At 31.7% G+C, this 23,312-nt stretch overlaps 3 protein-coding genes and 1 long non-coding RNA gene across 8 annotated transcripts in view; 2 read left to right on the top strand and 2 right to left on the bottom strand.

Moving 5' to 3' along the window:
- LOC116772011 (protein dead ringer) overlaps positions 1-2,939 on the bottom strand; it is a 66,128-nt gene extending 63,189 nt beyond the window's left edge. For all 4 annotated transcript variants that reach the window (XM_061528325.1, XM_061528327.1, XM_061528328.1 and 1 more), the window contains exon 1: positions 2,726-2,939. In XM_061528325.1, the coding sequence (XP_061384309.1) occupies positions 2,726-2,773 (48 nt within the window). In that variant the 5' untranslated portion in view covers positions 2,774-2,939. The remainder of the gene's footprint in view (positions 1-2,725) is intronic.
- A 7,354-nt stretch (positions 2,940-10,293) lies between these two features.
- LOC116772047 (protein lethal(2)essential for life) lies at positions 10,294-12,191 on the bottom strand. The gene is made up of 3 exons (XM_032664075.2): positions 12,039-12,191; positions 10,893-11,120; positions 10,294-10,799 (listed from the first exon to the last, which is right to left on the bottom strand). The coding sequence occupies exons 2-3, from the start codon at positions 11,118-11,120 to the stop codon at positions 10,452-10,454; spliced, it is 576 nt and encodes a 191-aa protein (XP_032519966.1). The 5' UTR covers positions 12,039-12,191; the 3' UTR covers positions 10,294-10,451.
- A 1,164-nt stretch (positions 12,192-13,355) lies between these two features.
- Positions 13,356-13,814, top strand: LOC133320318 (uncharacterized). The gene is made up of 2 exons (XR_009753708.1): positions 13,356-13,392; positions 13,517-13,814. It is a non-coding gene; the product is annotated as an uncharacterized LOC133320318 (long non-coding RNA).
- Positions 13,815-14,079: 265 nt separating this feature from the next.
- Positions 14,080-23,277, top strand: LOC116771685 (GPI ethanolamine phosphate transferase 2). 2 transcript variants are annotated; one of them, XM_061528254.1, is made up of 13 exons: positions 14,080-14,631; positions 14,737-14,923; positions 15,291-15,356; positions 16,173-16,382; positions 16,550-16,753; positions 17,070-17,203; positions 17,662-17,852; positions 18,192-18,382; positions 18,662-19,245; positions 19,851-19,963; positions 20,063-20,631; positions 21,063-21,235; positions 22,545-23,277. In XM_061528254.1, the coding sequence occupies exons 1-13, from the start codon at positions 14,474-14,476 to the stop codon at positions 22,789-22,791; spliced, it is 3,027 nt and encodes a 1,008-aa protein (XP_061384238.1). In that variant the 5' UTR covers positions 14,080-14,473; the 3' UTR covers positions 22,792-23,277. The 2 variants fall into 2 exon arrangements, with proteins under 2 accessions (XP_061384238.1, XP_032519483.2); XM_032663592.2 differs by lacking the exon at positions 15,291-15,356.
- The last annotated feature ends 35 nt before the right edge of the window (positions 23,278-23,312 follow it).

Genomic DNA, 23,312 nt, shown 5'->3' with positions numbered 1-23,312 from the left:
CATCACGCGGTAAAGGTCCAAAACCATTCAATCTCAACTATAAATAAACACTTGCGAGATATATACGGTATGTTGAATATAAATAAGTGATAAAACATCTCCACATCTGTATAGATTGGTGACAATGAGGTTTTTGTTGAGTCAGCCATTTTATTTATATGCAAATCACTAGCAACAAAAGACTTTCATAATATCATCGGATAAAAAATGGTTACATGACAGTATAAGGAATTTAAAATAATATATACATAAAATCGAACCGAATTAACATGGCGGTGTTACGAAATCGCATTAAATAATAAATTTGTTAAACAATTTAACCCCATCTTAATTTCCGGTAAATCACAGATGTCAGATGAAGGTTAAGGTGTGTTGTATGTTTTTTTTTACAGTAGGCGCCTACGCACGCGACCAGGTAGCGACTCACATTCACCTGCCGAAATTTTGACAGAACAACTTTTGTTACTCACACTATTGTTATCTGTGCTGTGACATGGCACTTCTGACGCTCGCCCTTACTATTTTAGTGGTTTAAGAATACATTTAAATTACATCTCTTCAACAAGATATCTTTTGTGTGGTCGTATTGTTATAATACATTATAAACCTATATTTAATTCTGCCGAAATCACTAACGTATAAACATTCAAGTCGGTTATGTGGTTTGAGTGCTGTCAACACGAAAAAAATAATTCTAGAAAGTCGCCAATTATTTAATTTAATGAAACGTCTCGGTGTCGACAGGAAAAGGAAGCTGGTCTCAAAATACGCGCTATCTTTGCACTGAGTGACAGCTAAATTTGATTAATTAATTTGTGGGCCTCTATACGAGAGGGGATAATAAATCGTGCGTGCTCTGGCCTCCCGTGAGATGTCGCCGGTCGGACACATCGCTGAATAAATGATTGACTCGAACGCAAACATTATGAGTCTAGACCGAAATAGCGTACTAACGATCTCTTATACAGGTAAAGTAATAATGAAGTCGTCAGATACACTAACATCGGTTCATTAAAATTTATTCTTAGTTTATTTTATAACGATCGTACTCTAAGATTCTTGATATTTGTTGTCCGTTTGAAGTTTACAGTCTCACGTCTAAAATCAATAAAACTTGAGATTATTTACGGTTTATTAACTCAGAAATATGAGGAAGCCCTGTAGAACTCATTCTAATAAAAACATCTCTATAAGAACGAATGGAAGTTTAAAAAGGCTTCTAATTACTCTATTTCTTTCTCTTTATAATCTTTGCTGCGTTTATAAGTACATTATATGTTATTTTTTCACTAATTATTATATGATTGGTTTCCTAAACCATTTAAAATATTTCAATGTAATATCAAACTACAGGAATTGTGTCATTTAATTTTTATACATAAGTAGTTCAAAACGTGTTATTAATTAAAATGTCCCAAACAAAAACCACGCTGCGCTAATGCATCATTTTTTTTACCTAAACATAGAATGGTTCCGCTTCATAAACAAATCTTGTTTCCTAAGTCCGCACACATGGCAACACATTCATCCTGGGTTATAAAATCTGGGACCGAATTTGTTATTAATAATCGTATCGACGCCATTTTGCTGAAAGCAAAGCCGACATTTACAAAGCCGAGTTGCAACACATGTGCAAAGACGGCCATATTGTTTTAAGAAAATCAACCATTAATATTGAAGTCATTATTATTACATAACAGAATTGTCAAAATTATTCCTGAACGGATGACAAGCGGATAATTTTAAAGCGTTACCATCTATTTAATAGCATTTATTATTTTGTAAAGTTTATAAATTACACAAAAGAGATGTGTTAGACAAAAGATATTTCGAGCAATTCTACGAAAAAACAATTGTTTGTAACATTATTATTGTTATACTGAGATGGCCATAACAATTACTGGGTTTTTTCTTGGGAACACAATGTTAATCAATTGTATTATAGAATATATTAAACTAAAGCATTATGTTGAATAATTTCACTGCCATAAAATATTAGATTAGTCTTTAATTATCAAGGAAAATATATTTTGCATTTATAAATAACAAAAGTTTAAATTCTTTCGGAATGTTATTTGTACTATTGATAAAATTAAAGTAACCAAAAAACAAAAGACTATTCAACATGCATATGAATCACACAAAATCCTGTTGGAATTCATTCATTAAAAAAAATCTAACAAGAATATTCAATAAATACCATGGCAACGGTTTACACACAAACATACATAACAACACTATAACCAACTAAAACCTTTGTTATACACAAAACTAATTTTAACCGATGAACGAACGATGAGTTAATGCCTTTTAATAAACCTCGAAAGTTCTTAGGCGAGAGTCAAATCAAAACAGTCTACGAACCAAATCAGCCACCTTCCTTTAAAATTAAATTAAAACTTTCACTGTACAACACATTTCATACAAATATTTAAACAATATTTAACCGAGCGATCACTTCAATACGACTCAATATGACATTTCATACATATACATTTCAGGTGACAATTTTTCAAATAATTACTAAGAACAGGTTACATACAGCGCATTTAAAATTCATGAAATTAAAATCTTCAAACGTTATTAAAAAATCAGTTACGATAAATAATATGCGAGTTCCTTAAAGTATCAATAATCAGTTATAATGTAGGAAGCGTCGAATGCGGGTACTATACAATATACATATAGTATGTAAACATGTAAATATGTGGTAGTCAGTACTCACCATGGGACTGTCGTCTCCAAGGTCCGAGTCTCTGTCGGCGTCGGCCATGGCGTACGCCGGCACCGGATCACGGTTCTTCACCCGAATCTTGGCGGCTTATCTCACACGGTGATTACAAAGCAACGGCACGTGTCGACGCTCACAGACCAACGCGAGTGTGGCGACTGGCGACTGAACGCGCGGTGTGGTGTGCTGCGGACTGAGGAGTATGGACCGAGAGCGTGAGCGTGGCGTCTCCTCGGACCCCACCGGAGACTCCGCCCCGAGGCGTCTCGCGTCACGGCGAATCAACGTAGCGATATCAAAAGCATATTTCTGTTATACGCTCCGCCCGTTGCGTTTCTGTTTTTATTTCTACTATAAAACAATTACAATCGATAACTTATTAATATTCATGTCAGCGACTCCGGCGAACATAATGCGGGCGAGGGCTAACCGTTTATACGACGTCGCATTACAGACGATTTCCTTATTTTTAAGGACGTCCTTAACATATCTTTATAATATATTCAATTTATTGTAATAATACAAGTTACTTAATATAATTTTAATTCCTTACTTCTTCGTATATTTAAAGTTTCTATTTATATATTAGAAAACTATAATAAATATAGAAAACTTATTTTTACTATATAGTAACTTTCTATGTTTTTCTTTTCTTTCTTTATTTGTCTGCTGATAAGGTGATTTATTCAATTTTATTTTTGACACTTTTAATAATGTAATTACAGGAGAAATATATTTTATCTTTCTTATCATTGTTTTCAAAATATTCATATATTAAAAAAATATTTTATGCAAAAAAAATCTGTTTATTACAAATCGATCGAAACGTTTGCTCACAAAACACTAATTTGTGGCATTTGTCTACAAAACACAATAATATTTCCTAGAGGACTTCCAATTTGCACGTGTTTAAAAATATTTTGTTTATTTATAATAAAATTATGAAAAATAATATAAAAGTTTAACGTTATGTTGATAAGAAATTAAACATAAAATCATCTACCCAAATGTGACATAAAACCTCTTTTCAAGAAATGTTTCGGATATATATTTTTTTAATAGCAAATGTATTAACATTTTTTATTTATTATAATACATACTTACAACGAGTAATTATTGGAAGGATAACGTTTATTATCGCTGTATAAAATTTTAACTGGCATTTCAAATTGAACTGTATACATATAATATAAAACAAATGTATAAGAATATATTATAGTTTTTTTTTTTACCGGTTAATGAGTAAAATTCAAAAACATAAGTTTAAAATAAATAAATACAATTTAAATATTTTAAGCACTAAGTAGTGACAGTAAAATTCCGCTTCTCAAAAAGTAGCTCTGTTTTCTTTTTTAATATATTAGATAACTGAATAAATATTTGAATATCGAACAAAATTTACATTAAAGAACTGGTTTAAAAATATAAAATGCTAACGACATGTGATGTGGAATTGGTGAAAATCTTATCGATATCTGGAATTGATGTAAGCATTGTGATTGTAATAGCATTCATTGTTACTATATTTTTTTAAAGTTTCGTACATCTTACTCTCTATGATATTCTTTGATAAGGATTTATTTAATTTTACTTAAAATCTTCAGTTTAGTTGCTACAATACGTACACTAAACCCAACAATACCACATACAACAGCGCTCTGATATGTACGTAATAATGTTTATTCTATATAAACTAGTTTAATAATGCTTAATCTTGAATCTGATATATGTAATGGTATCTCCTATATACTTTACAGGGTTAAAATAACCATAGAGTTTTCACTTACACAATTTATTTTTCACTTATTAGGTAACTTATAGCTGAGATTTTGTTGTATATTTTAATATCACAAATCTAAAGTACATAAATCTTAAATAACACGATTAAATAAATTATTTATTATTGATATTAAATAACTTTTACTATAATATAAAAATGAGAAAGGTCAAATAATCGCCAGGAACACATTCCCATTGACAGTCGGTGATGTTTCGTAACTATTCTTCTCCCCTATCCGATAAATTAGAATGTTCTTGAATTGAAGCTATTTTTCCTGATCCTTGAATACACACTACCTAGGTGTAACTACCACAAGTTTCCGTCAAACTACAAACGGAACTCTTGCAGTTTTTCATTCACAAATAATCGCATATTCAATTAAATATTTAGATTCATAAATACGAAGCCGGTTTCGGAAGTAATACAAAGATGATATAGTGAATAGTGACCTCTTAGTTATTGTTCAATACAATATTGTGATTAAAACATTCATAGATGATTATTTTCATACGATCCTCATCAGTTGAGATCGATCTTCAATACCATAATTGAAGTTAATAATTTTGATATGCCCTTAACTCTTGGACTTATTACCTAAACTGTATGTTTATTCATCTATCAGTATGTATATATGAAGTTTTTGAAACATTAATTACTTACTATAAATTACGAGCCTAATAATTGATTATCTTACCATAAAGAGATCATTCGAAAAACAATCGAAGTACAAGTATAATAACATTCGAAAATAGATACGTGTAAGATTTTTATTGGGCAATAATTAACTTGACCTTGGAAAAATCTCCCCGAAACCACCGGAGATAGGATTTAGAAAGATCAAAAGAGTAGTCAAAAATAATAGTTCGTTGATAAGAAAAACCAAATATGTGTTTAAATTTGTTTCTGATTAACATCGCAGTAGCAAGACGAAATATTTCAAGATGCTATAGATGCTGCCTGGATATAATTCTAGTATTCTACAAATACAAGTATCAGTGGAAGTCGTAAATCTTATTTCATAGAAAAATTTACAGTCAATTATAAATTAACTATTCGGTATATTAAGAGTATTTTGAAATCTATTCAATTTTATAACTGCGAAAAATTATGGCATATAATAAAACACGAGTCATGTCATGTCAAAGACAACTAGTGAAACTGATTAATGTGTGGGGTTCAGAATACATCTCATGAAAACAATTTTTGTTCCAACCGATTACAGCAAATCCTCTGTTACGGAAACTCGAGCTGATAAGTCTCCATTCAGACAGGAGATGGACTGTTTATGTTTTCGCCTTAAAGGGGGCACTAGCACTAAGGTATTTAAAGAAAATAGTTAAAATGAAAGAAAAATAAAGCCTAGATATGTACTTACGATAAAAATAAGTAAGGTCCTAATATACTAACATAAAATTCTTTAGCAAGTTTTTTATTCTTAATCACAGTTCTCAACATTATTGTTTTGTCATTCAAATCCTTATTTAACGACGTAAGAGGTTATATTTAATATTTTCATGAAGCATAATATTTAAAAATTTTATTCGTTAATTTAAGTAATATTGTTTGATTAAAAAATCGTTGCTATAGCAACTCATCATAATCACACTCTTTAAATTATTCCGGATGAATAGAAAAACAGATATAGATTAATATATATATATATATTTCAAATCTCTTGATATTAATTTGACATATAACAGTAATCGCCAGGTATCTGAACACATGTTTTCTATACAAAAACTCGGGAAATCCTATCCAAAATTAATTACTATAATTCAGGTTCAACGCGTATACTGCCGAAAAACATATTGAAATTAAATTTCACACACGGTTGAATTAACCTTAAAGCTGGGACTCGTTAACGGATAGAGTTTGCTTTGTGGACACCAGAGGCGAATTGATAAGTCAATTTATTATCTTCGATATTGCTGTAATCAGAGAAGAATTTTTCATACACCAACTCTTCTGGTTTTATTGAAATATACAGCTTGCTGACTAAATAAATAATAAATTTCAGCAGTATGTTGTATATGTTTGGATATCACCTTATATTACATCGAATATAGGTTACTGCATTTTTTTTTACTTCTATACATAAAATGATCATTAACGTTCTTAAATTATTAAAAACAAGGAATAAATTAATAGATTTTAATTAATTAAACGAGGCAGTCTGATATGAGAAACGAAAATCTCAATTCATATAATATTAAATCATACCTAATTATGTCTGCCAACAAGAATAATATTTTGTTAATGTTCCAAAAAAAAAAGTTAATTTTAAAATGTTATATAGGAAACGATTTAACTATGCAACTAAATTGAAAACTGATGATTCATACGCACCGAGAACCGTTTGAGGAAATCGTTGGTAATAGTAATTATTTAAACAGATATAACTTGGTATAGACCATAGAGTATAGCAACTCGCATTTACAGCCAGCTTCAGACGAGAGCAATTAATACGGCCGCCAGATCAATCGCTTGTCGAACTGCACACTGGACTTGTTTGTTAACACCCCAAGTTACAGACTATGTCCGCTTATCTTTTTAACAATTTTATTTAACTCTTTAAGTTATTCACAATCGCTTCTTCGCTGCAAATTTGCTTAATGCATTCTGCCAATGTTAATTAAAATAAATAATTATTCGTACCATACAAATAGTATTTATATTTTTTTTAATGCTCTCACTTCATTCGCACTGAATCGTGTATATTTTGCAATTTTCAACGTATCAATAATTCTATTCTATATCCTTTAAATGTCAAAATGGCTGCTGCCAGATTAGACAGATGTAATTTTTTACGTAATGTAATGTAAATGTATTTTTTTACGACACTAGCAGAATATACTTTGCACAAATTTGTACTGATGAAGGGCCGAAGGCCACATTTAAAACAACCAACCAATAATACCTATATATAAAAAATATTTACTAGTATCAAAACCAAAAAATATTTTTTTAGCCTCTCCAAACATATAGTGTCATCTATAGCTTTAAATTTTACAAAATCTTTTTGCTACTTACATATAATAGTGAATTGTTATAAATCGATTAAATATTGTTTTTGCGTAACATAAGTCTGAATCGTACACTAAAATTAAAAAAAAAATATTAGGAAAGAAAGTTATCAAGTACGACCTATTCTCGTTTAAATATTCCATAGACTTCATTATAATCTCCAAAACTAAGATGAGTAGACCAGAAAATGACTTAAACAGAAAGTGATAAAACTGTATATATTTAATAATAACAATTATACATATATATAAATTTACGTACATATATAATTACGTATTATTAGTGGGCATATATTTTTCACAGAATATTATTCTATGTGCCGCTGAATCCTCTTTATTGTGCCAGCCAGTTGGTAATCGCTCTGGGCTGATTGATGGTACCCCCCCGCCCCCGTTACCCCGTCCCCCACCCCCGACCCCGGATCTCTTCCCCGCCGTGGTCCACACCCGCGAGATCTATTACCAGCTCATCCAACTCTTATTTCGCACATTAACTAATGCGAATTCTGAATATTGTTAAACGAAAGTGTTGTAATTTAACTTTAGAATGTTTTATTTTTTGTTTTTACTAAGTTTCGAAAGTAATGAGAGTTATTTTCGATTCCTCTATGTCTATGATATTCAAAGTTGGGTGCATAAAAAATATCCACTTGTTTATTAAAAAAACAAACGAGAGAAACAATCAGAAAAATATATAATTTGGCTGTTTGCAAATATTTTTTTGGTAACAATCTTTTGTGAACAGCCAAATATTTTTTTTGTTAAAACGAAGCTACTAAGAAAATTAAAAAAAGTATTAAAAAAAAATTAATTGTCTACATACCTGCACATTGTACGACGTGTTTAAAAAATAACATTAGTTTCCTCGATCTCATTCAAAAACATATTTTTATTAATAGATATTAATAATCATAAATACATTAATAAAAAATTTAAATTTTGTAAGATCATCCTTCCGAAGTCCAAAAAATTACCTTCAAAGAAGAAAAAGTTACATATAACATTTAAATCCATCATCATATGACTCATGTCAAAAAATATTTTTTTTCTGTGGCGCAGCACCTTCAGCCAGGTGGCAAATTATCTAGAATGTCATAAACGACTAATTTTACTGTCGAACAGGTGATGATTTTCTCTTGTTTCTCATGTCTGAATTAATCACGAAAAACAGTCTTAATAATCAATCTTTTTAGTTTATATTTTTTTATTTACTAGATAACATGTTATTTCTGATTAGGAAGAAAGTATATGTGAGATTTATATGTAATTAAGACATTTACCTCTACACGGAAATTTATTAAAAAAAAAACTTTTATAATATTTTTCGTTTTATTAAACTGTAGTACCCACTAGATGCGAGATTCATCTTAATACAAGGTTTGTTCATGCAAATACATTACCCAACTTAGAAAGACTATACATACATATATAATTGCTAAGAATACAATTCAATGTTCATTTTCAACACATAAATATATAATATATAACAACGAGATAAAATACGAATGAACATGTATCTTTTATAAAGAATAATTGCCTAATAATATTCTAAAACTAACACAGATAACGAAACAATTTTAATAAGTTTCATTATTCTCAAGACAATAAGTTATCTGGAATAAAGTACACAACCCCCAATAAACACTTTTTACCTGACTGCGGTAAACGGGAAACGAGTTAAACCGATTTTGTACCGATGTGAATCATTAGTAACAACATTGGTTACATTAGGCATTTTAAGGAGGTACCTGGCACGTCCTGGCATATTATTGCTTATATTATTTTTCTTCCAATTCTTTCGACTGAGCTTTGACAATAAAGAAAATAATAAAATATATACAAATACTATTAGGTTTCAAGGTAATAATTAAATAGAATTATTTGTCGAAAGTAAAGAAGGCGACACATGATATCTTCTTCATTTCATTATCGATTGATTTTTTTTTTACTTTTGTTTCCTGACCAACTTTATATGGTAAAGCTCATTAACGTTTCTAGATGTACAAAACGGTTGTCGGACTGGTAACGCCATCTATTTACAAGTATATAGAAAGAAATTCATAGTTCTACAATCATATTATAGATGTCACCGTTCTGGAAACTCATTATACTTATGTCTCGGTAGATGTCAGTAGCTACGTTCATAACAGATAACTAAAGTCTAAACCCATAAAATATATATCAAAAATGGTATAGTATGAAAGTGACTAGTCGATAATTTAATAAAAAAACCTAATGACTTCATTTAACATTCCGACGTTGTTTACATGATAGTATCAAAAGTCATCAACATTCCTCGCTCCCTTAACTTCATACGCCCTCCGTCACAATGATAAATTAACAATATTATTGAACAGCAAGCGAGAGGGAATTAAATTTGTAAAACATTTATTGCTTTCCAACCGACGTTTGAGTTATAGAAAATTCGTCAACTCCCTGACATTTTTATTCCATACATGGTCCCAGAATGGCCGATGGACGGCGGTTCACATTAACAAAGAAATATTATACATTATATGAGTTTGTCTGCATGTAGTATTATTGGTTTCTGCGGCTTTTCGCATTTGCCTATCATTAATGTATGGTCGCGGTTTGGTTAGTTCAAGGATTTAAAATAACTAACCTACTGTTTGTATGTAGTGTCTCCGTGTTGGCAAAGCTTTACGACTTACGATATTAAATGTGTACAATTTCATGTAGCCAGTTTGTGTTAGCAGTACTTGCAATTAAAACGGACGTAGGTAATGATAGAAATGCAATCGAAATAATTATAATATATTATAAATATTTACAGAAATATTTCACATTAAATCGTTCGGTTCATTGGGATGCCGTTGTTGGCCAACAGCGGTTTAATTTATAATATTAAGACGTAAATGCTAGTTTTATTTCGATCGTTGCATTCGTCTCGGGGCACTTAAGGCGAGGTTACTATTGGGACGGTCTGTTCCCGTGGTTGTTCTGAAGTTTTTGGAGCTTCAGGTTGCTTAACTGGACCAGTCTTCATGATAGGGATGACCCTCTCTCCGTTGTTAGGTGGAGGGCGTTTTGGGGCCGTGATTGTAAGGACTCCATCAGAGGATAGAGTGCTGACTAGGTCTGCAACGTCATATCCGGTCGGGAGGATGTATCTGCGAGTAAACTGACGCGAGATAAATCCATGCTCGTCCTGTTTCTCTTCGTGTTTTCCTTCAACCACAATTGAGTTGTTCGACGCCTTCACTGTTATCTCTTCTGGGGCAAATTGCTGCACATCAAGGATCACCTGAAAATTCAAGCAATAATTCAATATGCCTATAGTTTCCTTTGAATGTGTGACATTATTTCTAAAATAAGTTTTTTATTAAGCTAAGCTCACCTCAAACTTCTCCTTGGTGAGATTAATAGTTGACGAGGATTCCTGTCTCGCAAGACTTGTCCTCCAAGGCCTAAAGTAAGAATTTCTGAAGATGGAACTGCTAGGCATGGCGAGTGAGGAGAGTAGCTCGTCCCTCTTCAAGCCCATCCCGAAATGCTGGTCCATCAGCCTGGATGGGCGCTCCCAGTCGTCCCACCAATCACGAAATAACATGGGAACTATAGACATCTGGAAATTATAATTATATCGATATAAGTAAAGAGAAATAAGGCAAGGAGAGCAATAAATGTGAGAGTCGTATTACTATTCCATAAATATGTCAATATTATAAGAATTTTACTGAAAACCAAAATTTAAATCAACAACTATTTTGACATATATATAATGATATCTAAGATTATCGCGAGTACAAATTTAAAATAAAACTTTGCTAATAATAAATTCAGAAGTCATAATTTATTTTACAAATATCTATATTTGTTCACAATAAAATCTGAGTAGTTCCGAAACCAACGATTGCATCAACTCTGTGGCCATTAAAATATCTACAAATCAGCACAAGGCAAACGATGCTGATGATGCGTTTATTTTAAGATATTTGAACAGTAAACAGAAATATCACATCTTCGTAATTTACCTAAATATTATTACTTTCAGAACATTTAATAAATAGTGATTTTATAGATTTATAAGTATATAAAAAAGGTGTAATGTATTCCTTCAAAAAAAATTATATACATAAAAATGGATAGAACTTAATCGTTTTAGGTACAAAGGCTACTCGAAAAGAAAAATCATAACATAATAACATTGAAACAACTTATTGAGATCAGGAACATTCTGGAACGATTCCATAAATTAATCACCTGTAGTCTGAACACGTTTTTAGATGTGATGCAAAACTTAATACATACCGTGGTGTATCACATTACAGATAATAACCAAAAAAACATTGTTTAGTAAGTCTCCTACACTACAGATGTTGATTAATAACTTAAAAAATACTTCGTTTTATATTAGTATTAATACCATAACAAACACAAAACCCAACTAAAATGTAACCAAACTTATTAATTTAAACCTTATATAGATATAAATAAAATAGATATTCGAAAAATATTAATAAAAGATAATAAAACATCTCACCTTGTGTGTGGCTTCAGTTCGTTGCAAGCGCGCTGCGTTGTGCTCGAGACTAGAGGAGTCGGTTTCAGTACGGATTTAAATAGAAGTTTCAGTATCCCACTCAATATGAATCAGGCAACACCTTGAACTTGAAAAAGTAGGGACACCATGCTTTCTTATTTCTATAGCTGCTGAAATTTATCGAGAATTTTGTATACCGATGGAAATTATGTATCTTTTTGATATCAAAACAAGGTTATTTTCAAGTTTTTCCATTACCAAATGAGATGTCCAATATTATGAATACGGATAAATATACGAGTATTCGTTTAAGCAACAACAAGCCTCCTAAGCTTTATATTCAGACGGTGTTATAATAAAAAAAAAAATAATTTAACAAGTTTTCATATGTCGTTATATTTTATGAGTTTATTCATAAAGCAATTATCCCAGTTACTGTAAAGAAAAATAAACATATGATACGTTACATAAAAAAATATGTATATTTAAATAGTAAAATTAATATAGCTGAGCCATTTTAATTATTTTCATAATTTATAATAAAAAATACATTTTAAACGCGTTGTCTAAAACATTGTCATAGTAATCATCATTTGCATGGATGAGTGAAAATATTGTGCATTGAAAAATGTAGGTGTCTTTCGAGAATAAACTCTATCTCAAGCGTGGGCGAGATGATTCGCACACCTTATTATTTGTTTCATTATTTTTAAACATTCCCATAGATATTTCTAAATGTGAACGCGTCGTTTGTCTCATGTTAAGGGAGTTATTTTAATACTGCGCTTATTCAGAGGCTAATAATAACATTCGTATAATGAAAATAACAAGATAATATCTTTTAAATAATGTGAAGATGTTTATTGACCTACGACATTATAGAAAGAGTGTTTCATTATAAAACCTATATATAAGTATTACAGAATAATGAAAACCCATTATGAAGACATTTTTTATTATATAATTTAACTTACTAATCAACAACATTTAAAATTATTTTTAAATATTTAAAAATGTATAAACATAAAAGTAATCAAGTAAAGTAAGTTTTTATTTTATCAAATATATCAAAATTTAAAAAACTGAAATGAATCGATCTTATACAACTTTTAACGGAATAATTAAGGCTGTTGCAAGAAAATATTCTTGAAATCTTATATTCATCTATTTATTAGACATATTATTGGATATAACACAATAAAGGAAGAAATATAACGAAAAATAAATTAAACACATATTGTGATATACAAGAGGCGGTCTATTTCTGAATGAAAATCTCTTCTAGACAATGTAAGTAAGGAATGTAGTGACGTGGAATATTATAATATGTGCAGGCTACTACATAAATATAAAGGTAAATAATATGAAATATATCGCGTAATCTAATGTACATATAGATAATAAGCTTTCACTGACTCCATAAAAATATTTTAGACATGAGTATTTTGAAGGCAAAGCTTTCCACAATTTAATTGCAGGAGTAGTGTATTAAAAAGTAAAAGGTTATGCAAGCGAAGTAAACAAAATCTTTCCCTCAAACAATTCGATGTCCTTGAGTGAAACAAACTACAGTAAAGAGAAAAAGCAGGGGGATATCCCGGCTCCGACGAATTGGATGCCACTAGAATTTTGAGCAAATCCTAAAGGGTGGTCATACTTCAATTCAAATTTCAACCCTATAACAAAGCCCTAAAGGCTCTCAAGCTTATTAGCTATTTAATTTGTTTTTAATTTTAAACCACGTATAACTTTTAAAGTAAAAAATAATATGTACTGTTTTAGTCTTTTTTTCAAAATTACGTCATGCTAACGAGGGTTGTGATATATTTAAACAAAACATCGGATAAGAAATTCTGCTTATTATACTATATATTTTATATATAACTAATTATATCATAAATTTTTTATAACTGAAAATATTTAACTTCTCAGTTTCTGCCAAATAATTATGTTAATATTTCTTTTTTACGCTCTTCTCAATTTCTTTCTTAATGCCGGTATAACAAATAGGATTTGAGCTGTCAAATGTTATGTCAATGTCAACTTTAAAAACAAATAAATATGTCGTTATGAATACAAACGAAATAATCCCTAATTTGAATAGTTTCTTACGATAGTAACTTCAACATAATTCTTAATCATCAAATAGTAACTTTTCTTAGTAGTTTAATACAAAAAAAGCGAATTAAATGCAATGTAGAAACCGACCTTACTTAGGGCTTGCAGAACTACCTGCCGGCATGAAAATTGAACCTTATCTTATTACGATAGACTGATAAAGTTACCAATACGGCAATTGTACTAAAAAGTATAGTCTATTACCTAATGCTACCGTCATTGGAAGTCGGGCGTAGAAATGAGTAAACGTCTAAGTGAACAAATTTGTTAATAAAGTGATATGGACATCGACAACTTGTGTTATTAAAGAACTAAAAATGTTACCGTGGATTCAACACCGTTGGACGAGTTTGTGGCTTGTGATAGCAGCGTTGGGAGCACTATGTCTCTTTCTGTATGGATTCTTTCCTTTAAAATATCATTCTGGCAACTTGGCACACATGGATGACCTTCCTAATTTTATTGAAGGAGTCAGGTAAAGTATAATTCACTATAAACTCTTTATATTAACAATGAAAAATAAACACAAGGATATAATTTTTGTTTTTGTTTGTATTTACATTTTAATCAACTTTTACAGTATCGACGGTCATGAGGTTTATAATCCTGGAGAAAACACAGTTATTCTAATGGTGATCGATGGATTGAGATATGACTTTGTGACCGAAGAATACATGCCCTTCACTGGACAACTAATAAAAAATAAATCTGCCTGTATATATGTCTCGGTAGCTGAACCACCGACTGTAACAATGCCAAGAATTAAGGTATTTACATAAGTATAAATATATATTATATTGTTATAACATAATTAAACAAACACAGAAATAAATCATAAAAAATTAAGTAAACTAGAGAGTTCTAGGCATTTTTTTAGAAGAAAAACAACATCATAACCTGTTTTGACAGTTTTTAATTAAATTTACACTAATTTGTTGTTGTTCATATCTACAGTAAATAAAGTAAATCATTTTATTTCAAAATACGCTGTTACTTATTAATAAATTGCCGTTACGTTTCAAAAATAGAAATACTGAAATGAAAAATCGCAGATTAAAATCACATTACCAAAGAAAAATTTGATTGTGTTAACAATTAATATATATGTGTATATAATATAAAAACATTGTGCAGTCACCGGAACGAAAAAAGGAGAAGGCACAGTGGCGTCGCACTATAAACTTCTGGAGGGATATATTTGCAAGTGTCACAGTTTGTAATTACACTGCTTTGCTTTTATTACAAAAGCCAAAGAAAAAAACTATTTTTAAAGAATTCGATCTTAAATATACAGTAATAAAGTACTTTTTTTTTAAATTTTTTCTTTGGTTTTGTGATTTCTAATGTTAATGGCTGTTTAGAATGTGCTTATTATAACTTGTTTGAAACCTATTCAGTTTGCACTGTGGCAAATCAAAGTGTGGATCATGCATGAGTAGTTATTGCTACTAACTGGCTAAATAGTATTGCGTTATATGGGTAGTGTGTGTAATACTTACATATATCATGCAAATTTAAACTCTATTAACAGAAACTATATAAATATTTTACATAAAATTAAAAATACATAAACTACCTGCGTGTACTATAACATCATCGCTTGGTTTTTTTGTCAGACAAAAACTATAAAATACGTCTTTAACACTTACCATTAACCTTCCCTCAAAATAGTACTTTCGTCAACTATTTTTTTTTTTTAAAGTAAAGATTAACTAAAAAGTTTGTTATTAAAAAAAAATTTGAACTCTAGAACTCGCTCATTTTGATGCGAAGGTCGTGGTTAATTATGGTGCTTCTTAAATTATAAAAGTAACTTAAAATATGATCTAGATTATTCTATATAGGTTTATATACAACTTATAACGAATTCAATGTTCAAGGCTTTATCAGTGCAAATCATGCATGCAATCCCATAATTCTTTAACATATTGAGACGTCGTTTTAGTTTTTCAATATATAAATAATGATTATATATATATATATATGTAGTATAAAATGTCTGTATTCTATTTCCAGGCAATGATGACTGGTAGTGTGTCAACATTCGCCGATGTAGCACTTAACTTTGGTGCTCCAGCTGTACAAGGGGATAGTGTGCTAAGAGTGGCCAAGTCGAGAGGGCTTCGAACAATTTTATATGGAGATGACACTTGGCTGAGATTGTTCCCAGGACTTTGGACGGAATCGGATGGAACCACATCATTCTTTGTGACTGATTACACTGAGGTGATTGAAAAGATTAATTAAGTTATATTACAGCCAAATCAAAAATAAAAATAGTAAAAATAGTGGTCCCTTAGTGTTCACTCAACTTCCATAGCATATTTTTTATACAAAGCTATTGTTTAATTACATAGAAATATTAATTTAATCTATAAACTTTAACATTCCAGGTAGACAATAACGTAACGCGACATCTTGATAAAGTTTTAACACCGGATGACAAAAGGAAACCAAATTTTGACTTCCTCGTGCTTCACTACTTGGGCTTGGATCACATCGGACATTTGGAAGGCGCCAGAAGCCCAAAGATTAGACCGAAATTAATTGAAATGGATGAAATTATCAAGAAAATATATCATGCCATGCAGCAATGGGTGAAGATACTTATGATTGCGTTTTATACAAAAAATAAACCATGCTTGTCTCGTTTGATAACATTTTTTTCTATTCAAATTTAATTTGTTATTATATTTATTAAAATTTTAATAATCGTCTGAACAATACACTCGAATGTATACAAATTTTAATGGTTACATATACATCAAAAATTACAATATATATATATATATATATATATATATATATACGAAAAAAATTTCATTGACAGATTTGTGTATATAAAAACTTAATTATCATATATATTATCCCAACATTGCTGCGATATCAACATAGTGGTGTTTAATGTTCCAGGAGAGTGTTGGTACTTTGATAGTATGCGGTGATCATGGCATGCGCGACGCCGGGGGACATGGCGGGGCTTCGCCCTCTGAGGTCCTGGTACCTCTCGTGGTCATTAGAAGTAAGGACTTCAAGTGCCCATACCCGTGAGTAATAACCAATCCCTTACGCCAAGATTAAAGAAAGATTAATACTTAATACAAGTAAGAATTGATTATACAAAATAAAGGGCTATAGTAATTTTTTTTCACTTTTTTCTTATTAATGTTATTTTTATATTTTACTTGACCAAAAAAAAATAAATTTGATGTGATCAATTCTTCATTAGTGATTCTGAAAAAAAAATCAATAAGTTTTGAAAATGGAACTCGCCGTGCATACTGTTTATCTAATAATAAGTTGATCCCAAAACGAAAACCTTCTTTCTCTAATTTAAATAATCCGTCCAAAATGACAATTAACATGTGCAATAATTTTTTCAGTTTTTTGGAAATCATTTCTGATAAAAAAAATTTGAAAATAGAGTTGTAAAATTAATAAGCGAATATGAATATTGTTTACTTACGACTAGGTTGAATATTATTGTTTGTGTATGACTCGTCAGGTCCGGCCCGGGCCCTACGGTGTCCCAGGTGGACGTGGCCCCTACTATCTCGTGGCTATTGAACTGTCCCCTACCAGGGGATAGCGTGGGGGTCATCCTACCGTCTATGATGCCGCGTGATGTTAGACAGAATCTGTATTTACTACATGTTCAAGCGAGCCAGATTGGAAAACTGGTGTCCTCTGATACTGGTAGCGTTACGAATTTAAATCATTCTATTTTTAAATATAAATATTTCTACTGATTATATTTACAGCCAGTTCTACTAAACACCATTCGGTAATTTGGAGTGAGTCATAAAATTAATTTCGTCCCTCTCCTCACAAATTACATTAAAATCATCTCAGCCCGAAAATGGTTGCAAAAAAAGAGAATTAATTTGGAGCCATAAAACTATTATTTATTGCTACAGATTATAACCATCAAAAAATATTTACGACTCGTTAGCTTATTTTTCACAGTCACTATGATATAAATTCGCAGATTGGAATCCTGTTCTGTATATATATATATATATGCATATTTCGCAGAAATGTACAAACAATACAAGCGAGCCGCGAACCAATTCGCCAACTACCTGTCCACTGGTCATGAGAGCGCTGCCAAAATAGCCAAGGAGTTCTACGAGGAGTCACTTCACGGTATGGCCCAGTACTTCACGGAGACCACCACGGAATTTGATATGTTTGCTATCATCATAGCAACCGTATGCCTTTATTTGGTGAGTTTCTAGTTGGTTGTAGAAAATGAAATATATGTGCCACCATAAGAATAACTAAATCATGCCTCAACATATGCGACTAAGTAGTTAATTATATATTAAGCCTAAATTTATATATGATTCAGTATTTTATTCCCTTAATACTATCCAATCTCAATTAGTACCCAATAATAAATAATCTTCAAAATCCTATTTCCATATAATGCACTACCACCTATTTGATTTTGAACCTTATGTGTTATCAAATTAGATCATATTTTCCTCTGTGTTCTGTTTCAGATAACAATAGCACTGTTGTGTATAGCTCTATATTCTCTACAACCCGACCAGAAGACGAATATAATTCCTCATCACCACCACCGCTCCAGTGCCAGCACGATGGTGGCATTTGCTGTCATTTACACAATAATATCCAGCGTAATGGTGACCGCTTGCTTCATAACAGAAACAAAATCACAGTTCTGTTCGTTCACACCATTGTGGTGTGTGGCATTTATGGCCATGGCCATAACTATAACCGCCGTTTATTTCGTCATCAAGAATTGTATTGAAAACATTAAGGATTTGACAACTCTGAGGTGTTTGAATGCCATAGATTATTTGTTGATAGTCGGCACACTTTTTCATTCCTGGTCATTCTTTGGGACGAGTTTTATAGAAGAGGAGCATATGACGTGGTATTTTCTATGGAACACACTGATGCTGGTAGTTTTATTGAAGACCATAGCGGTCATAGTGATATATGTTGGCAAGAAGTGGTCGGGCTCCACTGAGGTCCAAGACAAACCGGACTTGGAGTATAGGATGTGCGCTGTTGGTATCATTATTGTACCACAATGGATAATGCTTATCGCTCTTCATAGGTGAGTTGTCTGGATATTAATAAAAATTTACTGATTTAATATATAACAAGTTGATACTTTGACTATATTTTTATTTTATAGATTTTAATGCATTTTAGGATACACTAATGTTTTGAAATTGATAGTTGTGAATAATTTTACTTTGGTACAATCAGTGCTTAGATCTTTAAGACATATCCTTACAGGGGTATAAACGCCTGATTTATTACAATTTTCTTGCATGTTTAAAAGACAGACTTTAATATTCGTTCTTTAAGGACAAGGTCATCCACAAACTATATTTTGGCACAGACATATATTATGAATTAAAATATAGCAGAAAAAAAATAGTTACTGATAGAGTTGCCAGTATAAAAAATAGTAAACATAAAATATTAAAAAGTGATGCTCTGACTCGACTTTTAATTTAATATTCTTTAATTACGTTTTTAACATTATAATTTTGATATAAAAGCCCCCCCCCCCAGGTGATCCCCCGGAGGTTACAGGTTCGAACCCCGCTGTGCAAATAAATTTTTCCTTAAATGTTTTCTATTTTAATGTTTATTTAAATACTTTCTTTGTACTTTTCCTTCATTAATTCACAGTAATGATTTATTTCACAGATATTTAAGAACAATGAATCAAACCGGTGACAGGTGGCTGTTCCTGCCGGACACGGCTGATTGGTTGAACGCTCCGGAGAACTCTTTTTATTTGGAATCACATTGCATTATTGGTAAATTATTTCCAAGTTCAAGAATGTTCACCTACCTTACAAATACATTATTCTCAGTGTAAATACATCTTCATACAAATGTATATATTTTATTTCCAGGTACATTTCTAACATTTTTAACGTGTATGGTTAACGTGAAACATATGAATAACATAATGCAGATGCATTCAGCGCTAACAGTGGTCGCCTTTGGTTGCGTGGTTGCGTACAGAATGGCTACAGGTTCCATAACCTCATTAACGACCAAATCTATAGATCCTGTTATAATTGTCAATATATTCTGGGGTATCCTAATATCTCAGTTCATATTCGAGATCGTATCCTATATAGGCGTGTCGAGGTTCAGTAACAAGTTCGGTTACACCAAACCGAAGGAGAAGAGCGAGGTGCCATTTTACGTTGACCCCTGGTGTGTGGATGATGTTAAACTGAAGCTAGCCAACTCAATCTCCCACATCATGTATAATGATATGATGATGATAATAGTACTGTTGATGCGACCTCATAACGTTATAATGGTGCCTAGTGTACATCTCACTTGTAAACTGACGTCAATCTGTCTGGACCATAGATTACTGGATTCTAGAGTAAAAAAAACTGAAATAGCTGATTTATTGAGTAAAACTCTGGTGCATCTCTGGATTGGAATGCTTTTCTTCTTTTATCAGGTAAATATATACCATTACATATTCCTTGAATGACATGCACGATAAAGTATTTGGCTGAATTTATTCTACGTTAATATAATAACTAATAAGGAAAGTATTTGAAATAATTATGTATATGAAAACTCAGGTTTGCCTCACTAGAGATTTAGATACCAAAATGTTAAATAAAAGCCTTTACAGACTATTAAGATACGTAAAGTTGTTAAATATTGTCAATGATGACTAATTAGTACAGTATTTTAACAACATGTCCAAGATCAGAACGCAATAGATATTATAATTCATGGAATTATGTATTGTAAGAGCCAAACCAAACACAGAGTATTTCCGAAATACTATATTTGGTATATTCTTGAAAAACTGCAGACTGTCCGTATGTAGTTTGACGATACGGTCGTAGTAATCTTTAAGGATACTGATCTTATTTCCAGGGTAATTCGAACAGCCTGGCCTCCGTAGACCTCGGCTCGGGCTACGTAGGTCTACGAGAGTACAGCGCCGTCCGCGTAGCGCTACGCATGGGTCTACACGCCTACGCAGGCCCCGCCCTCTCCGGCGCTAGTCTCTTCTGTCTGCTGTCATCCGACGCTATCAATTGGCAGCAGTGAGTAATAAAACGTACAACTAACATTATGAATGCGGTGGTTTATGAGGATGTATGTATGCTTGTTTGTTACGCTTCAACTCAAAAATCTACTTCACAATTTTTTTATGAAAATCTCCACGCAGCTTAGACATATGGATGCTTAGCTATTGTAAATGTTTATCGTCTGAATACATACGAAGCGTTGCTCGTATCCCATTGATTAACCTACGTTTATACTTCCTACTGTAATGAGGGAGATTCATGAATAAAAAAAATGTTGGATTTCAGTGTGTGACGATGTCACTTTAAAACAAACGTACCGTACAAGACAAGCGCTGTGTTGTCACTGCAGGATATTTTTACGGTGTCACGTGACACAGACTAGATGTCGCTACTGGTTGGTTGGTGACGTCAGCATAACTGACGTTACCAATGCCTATGTTCTTGGATGTCGTCAGGATCTGAGGTATTTAAGGTAACCTCGTAGACGGTTTGACGAATCCCTTACTTCGAAGAGATCCGATCCCTGCAACGTTTCTAGCGAGACCACGTGTAATCTCGTACTCTCGCGTCTATTTATACCAACATTGTTGTGACTACCTTGCGCAGGTGGTTTTGCGGGTGACATCTGATAATTTCAACTACCCTCAATTATTAGTTATTCAAATAATAACAATTGCGCCGACATCTATTGTTTTAAAATACTTCATATATATTTCTGTGACACTAAATCCGACGTCCAGCCGTGTGAAGTCGAGGGCAAATAAAAGTATGTGAATGATCAAAGTAATCACCAAAATCATAACTAGTATGTATTAATCTTTATATATATTGTGAAGTCCACACTCTGCGGAAATGCGTCGTCAAAGCAAAACGACTTCATATATTTGTATAACTTGTCATGTTTATTTTCTAAGCAATTGGAACTAATCTAAAGATATATTGTAATAACTTCGTTTATTACATTTATTTGAAAGTTTTACATTTCTTAATACCAATACGTCTTTGGCATATCAGACGGCGCAGGTGAGCTCGCATGTATCAGCTAGTGTTGGATTTAACAAGTTTATCAACATCAAATACGAAACCCATATCTGTAATCAGCGGCCATAACGTACTGAAGCTACGATAGATGTCTGGTAGTATTACTCGGTACGGGGAAAACGTTAAGGCTTGCTCAAGATGACTTTAAATTAAGAAATAAATATCAAATAAAACTATTCAATAAAATTTAATATACCTATTGATTGACGACGATCTACCCACCTATAAGAGCCTTTGAGGTTTCAGAATATTATAAAGTAATTAATGAATATTTTTGTTTCAGATACTTGAACTCAGTATGGCGCGTCGTCAACATATTCGCGCTGCAGCGAGTCTACCAGCTCGTCATCTACTGCGTCATCGCTGTCATATTCAGACATCATCTGTTCGTTTGGACGGTGTTTTCTCCTAAACTGCTGTACGACTTCGTGGCGACCGTGTTCTCAGTGCAATCCCTGTCTACCATCGGTCAGATTGTACTAATAACACACGCCACCAGTTGGCTGGCTAGGTTATGTACTAGAAAGTAAATAATGTACATATATATATTTAGTATCATGTAAATAATAATAGAACAATCGAGAAGAAAAATAAAAAAATTACAATATCTTTATTCTTTATTATGTATTATAAAATATTGTCAATGATATTATTGCGCGCTGTTCTCTGTTGTTTTCTATGAATGTTATAATGTCGTAGTTTATAAAAGACAAAAATTATAAGCCTATTAATATGCCAAAGGCTTAAATTGTGTTGAATGATAAAGATATATCGGACCTCTCGCTCGCACTTATGAAATACAATAAAAGATTTGAGAGGTAATATAAAACAATTTTCATAATATGCACTGTGAACAAAATTGTTTATCCCTGTATTTATTATATAATTTAATTTATATAATTATAAATGGGATAGACAAAAATTTGCACTATTACAGTACAAGCAGTCTGTTTATTTACAAAATTTATCTTGTCTCGTTGGCCAGTTAATTACTAAAAATGTTTTATTTGAAATAATCGCTAGATACTATATAAATTGGCAATTAAAGTAC

Source organism: Danaus plexippus (assembly GCF_018135715.1).
Source record: "Danaus plexippus chromosome 16 unlocalized genomic scaffold, MEX_DaPlex mxdp_31, whole genome shotgun sequence".
Classification (NCBI taxonomy): domain Eukaryota; kingdom Metazoa; phylum Arthropoda; class Insecta; order Lepidoptera; family Nymphalidae; genus Danaus; species Danaus plexippus.
This window is presented reverse-complemented; position numbering and strand designations above follow the sequence as displayed.

Bases quoted from the DNA above. Each gene is read 5' to 3' on its own strand.
- LOC116772047 (XM_032664075.2), bottom strand. From the start codon at position 11,120: ATGTCTATAGTTCCCATGTTATTTCGTGATTGGTGGGACGACTGGGAG. The intron at 10,800-10,892 runs GTGAGCTTAGCT...TTGAATTTTCAG, and splicing joins TCACCAAGGAGAAGTTTGAG to GTGATCCTTGATGTGCAGCA.
- LOC116771685 (XM_061528254.1), top strand. From the start codon at position 14,474: ATGTTACCGTGGATTCAACACCGTTGGACGAGTTTGTGGCTTGTGATA. The intron at 14,632-14,736 runs GTAAAGTATAAT...CAACTTTTACAG, and splicing joins AATTTTATTGAAGGAGTCAG to TATCGACGGTCATGAGGTTT. The intron at 18,383-18,661 runs GTGAGTTTCTAG...GTTCTGTTTCAG, and splicing joins CAACCGTATGCCTTTATTTG to ATAACAATAGCACTGTTGTG.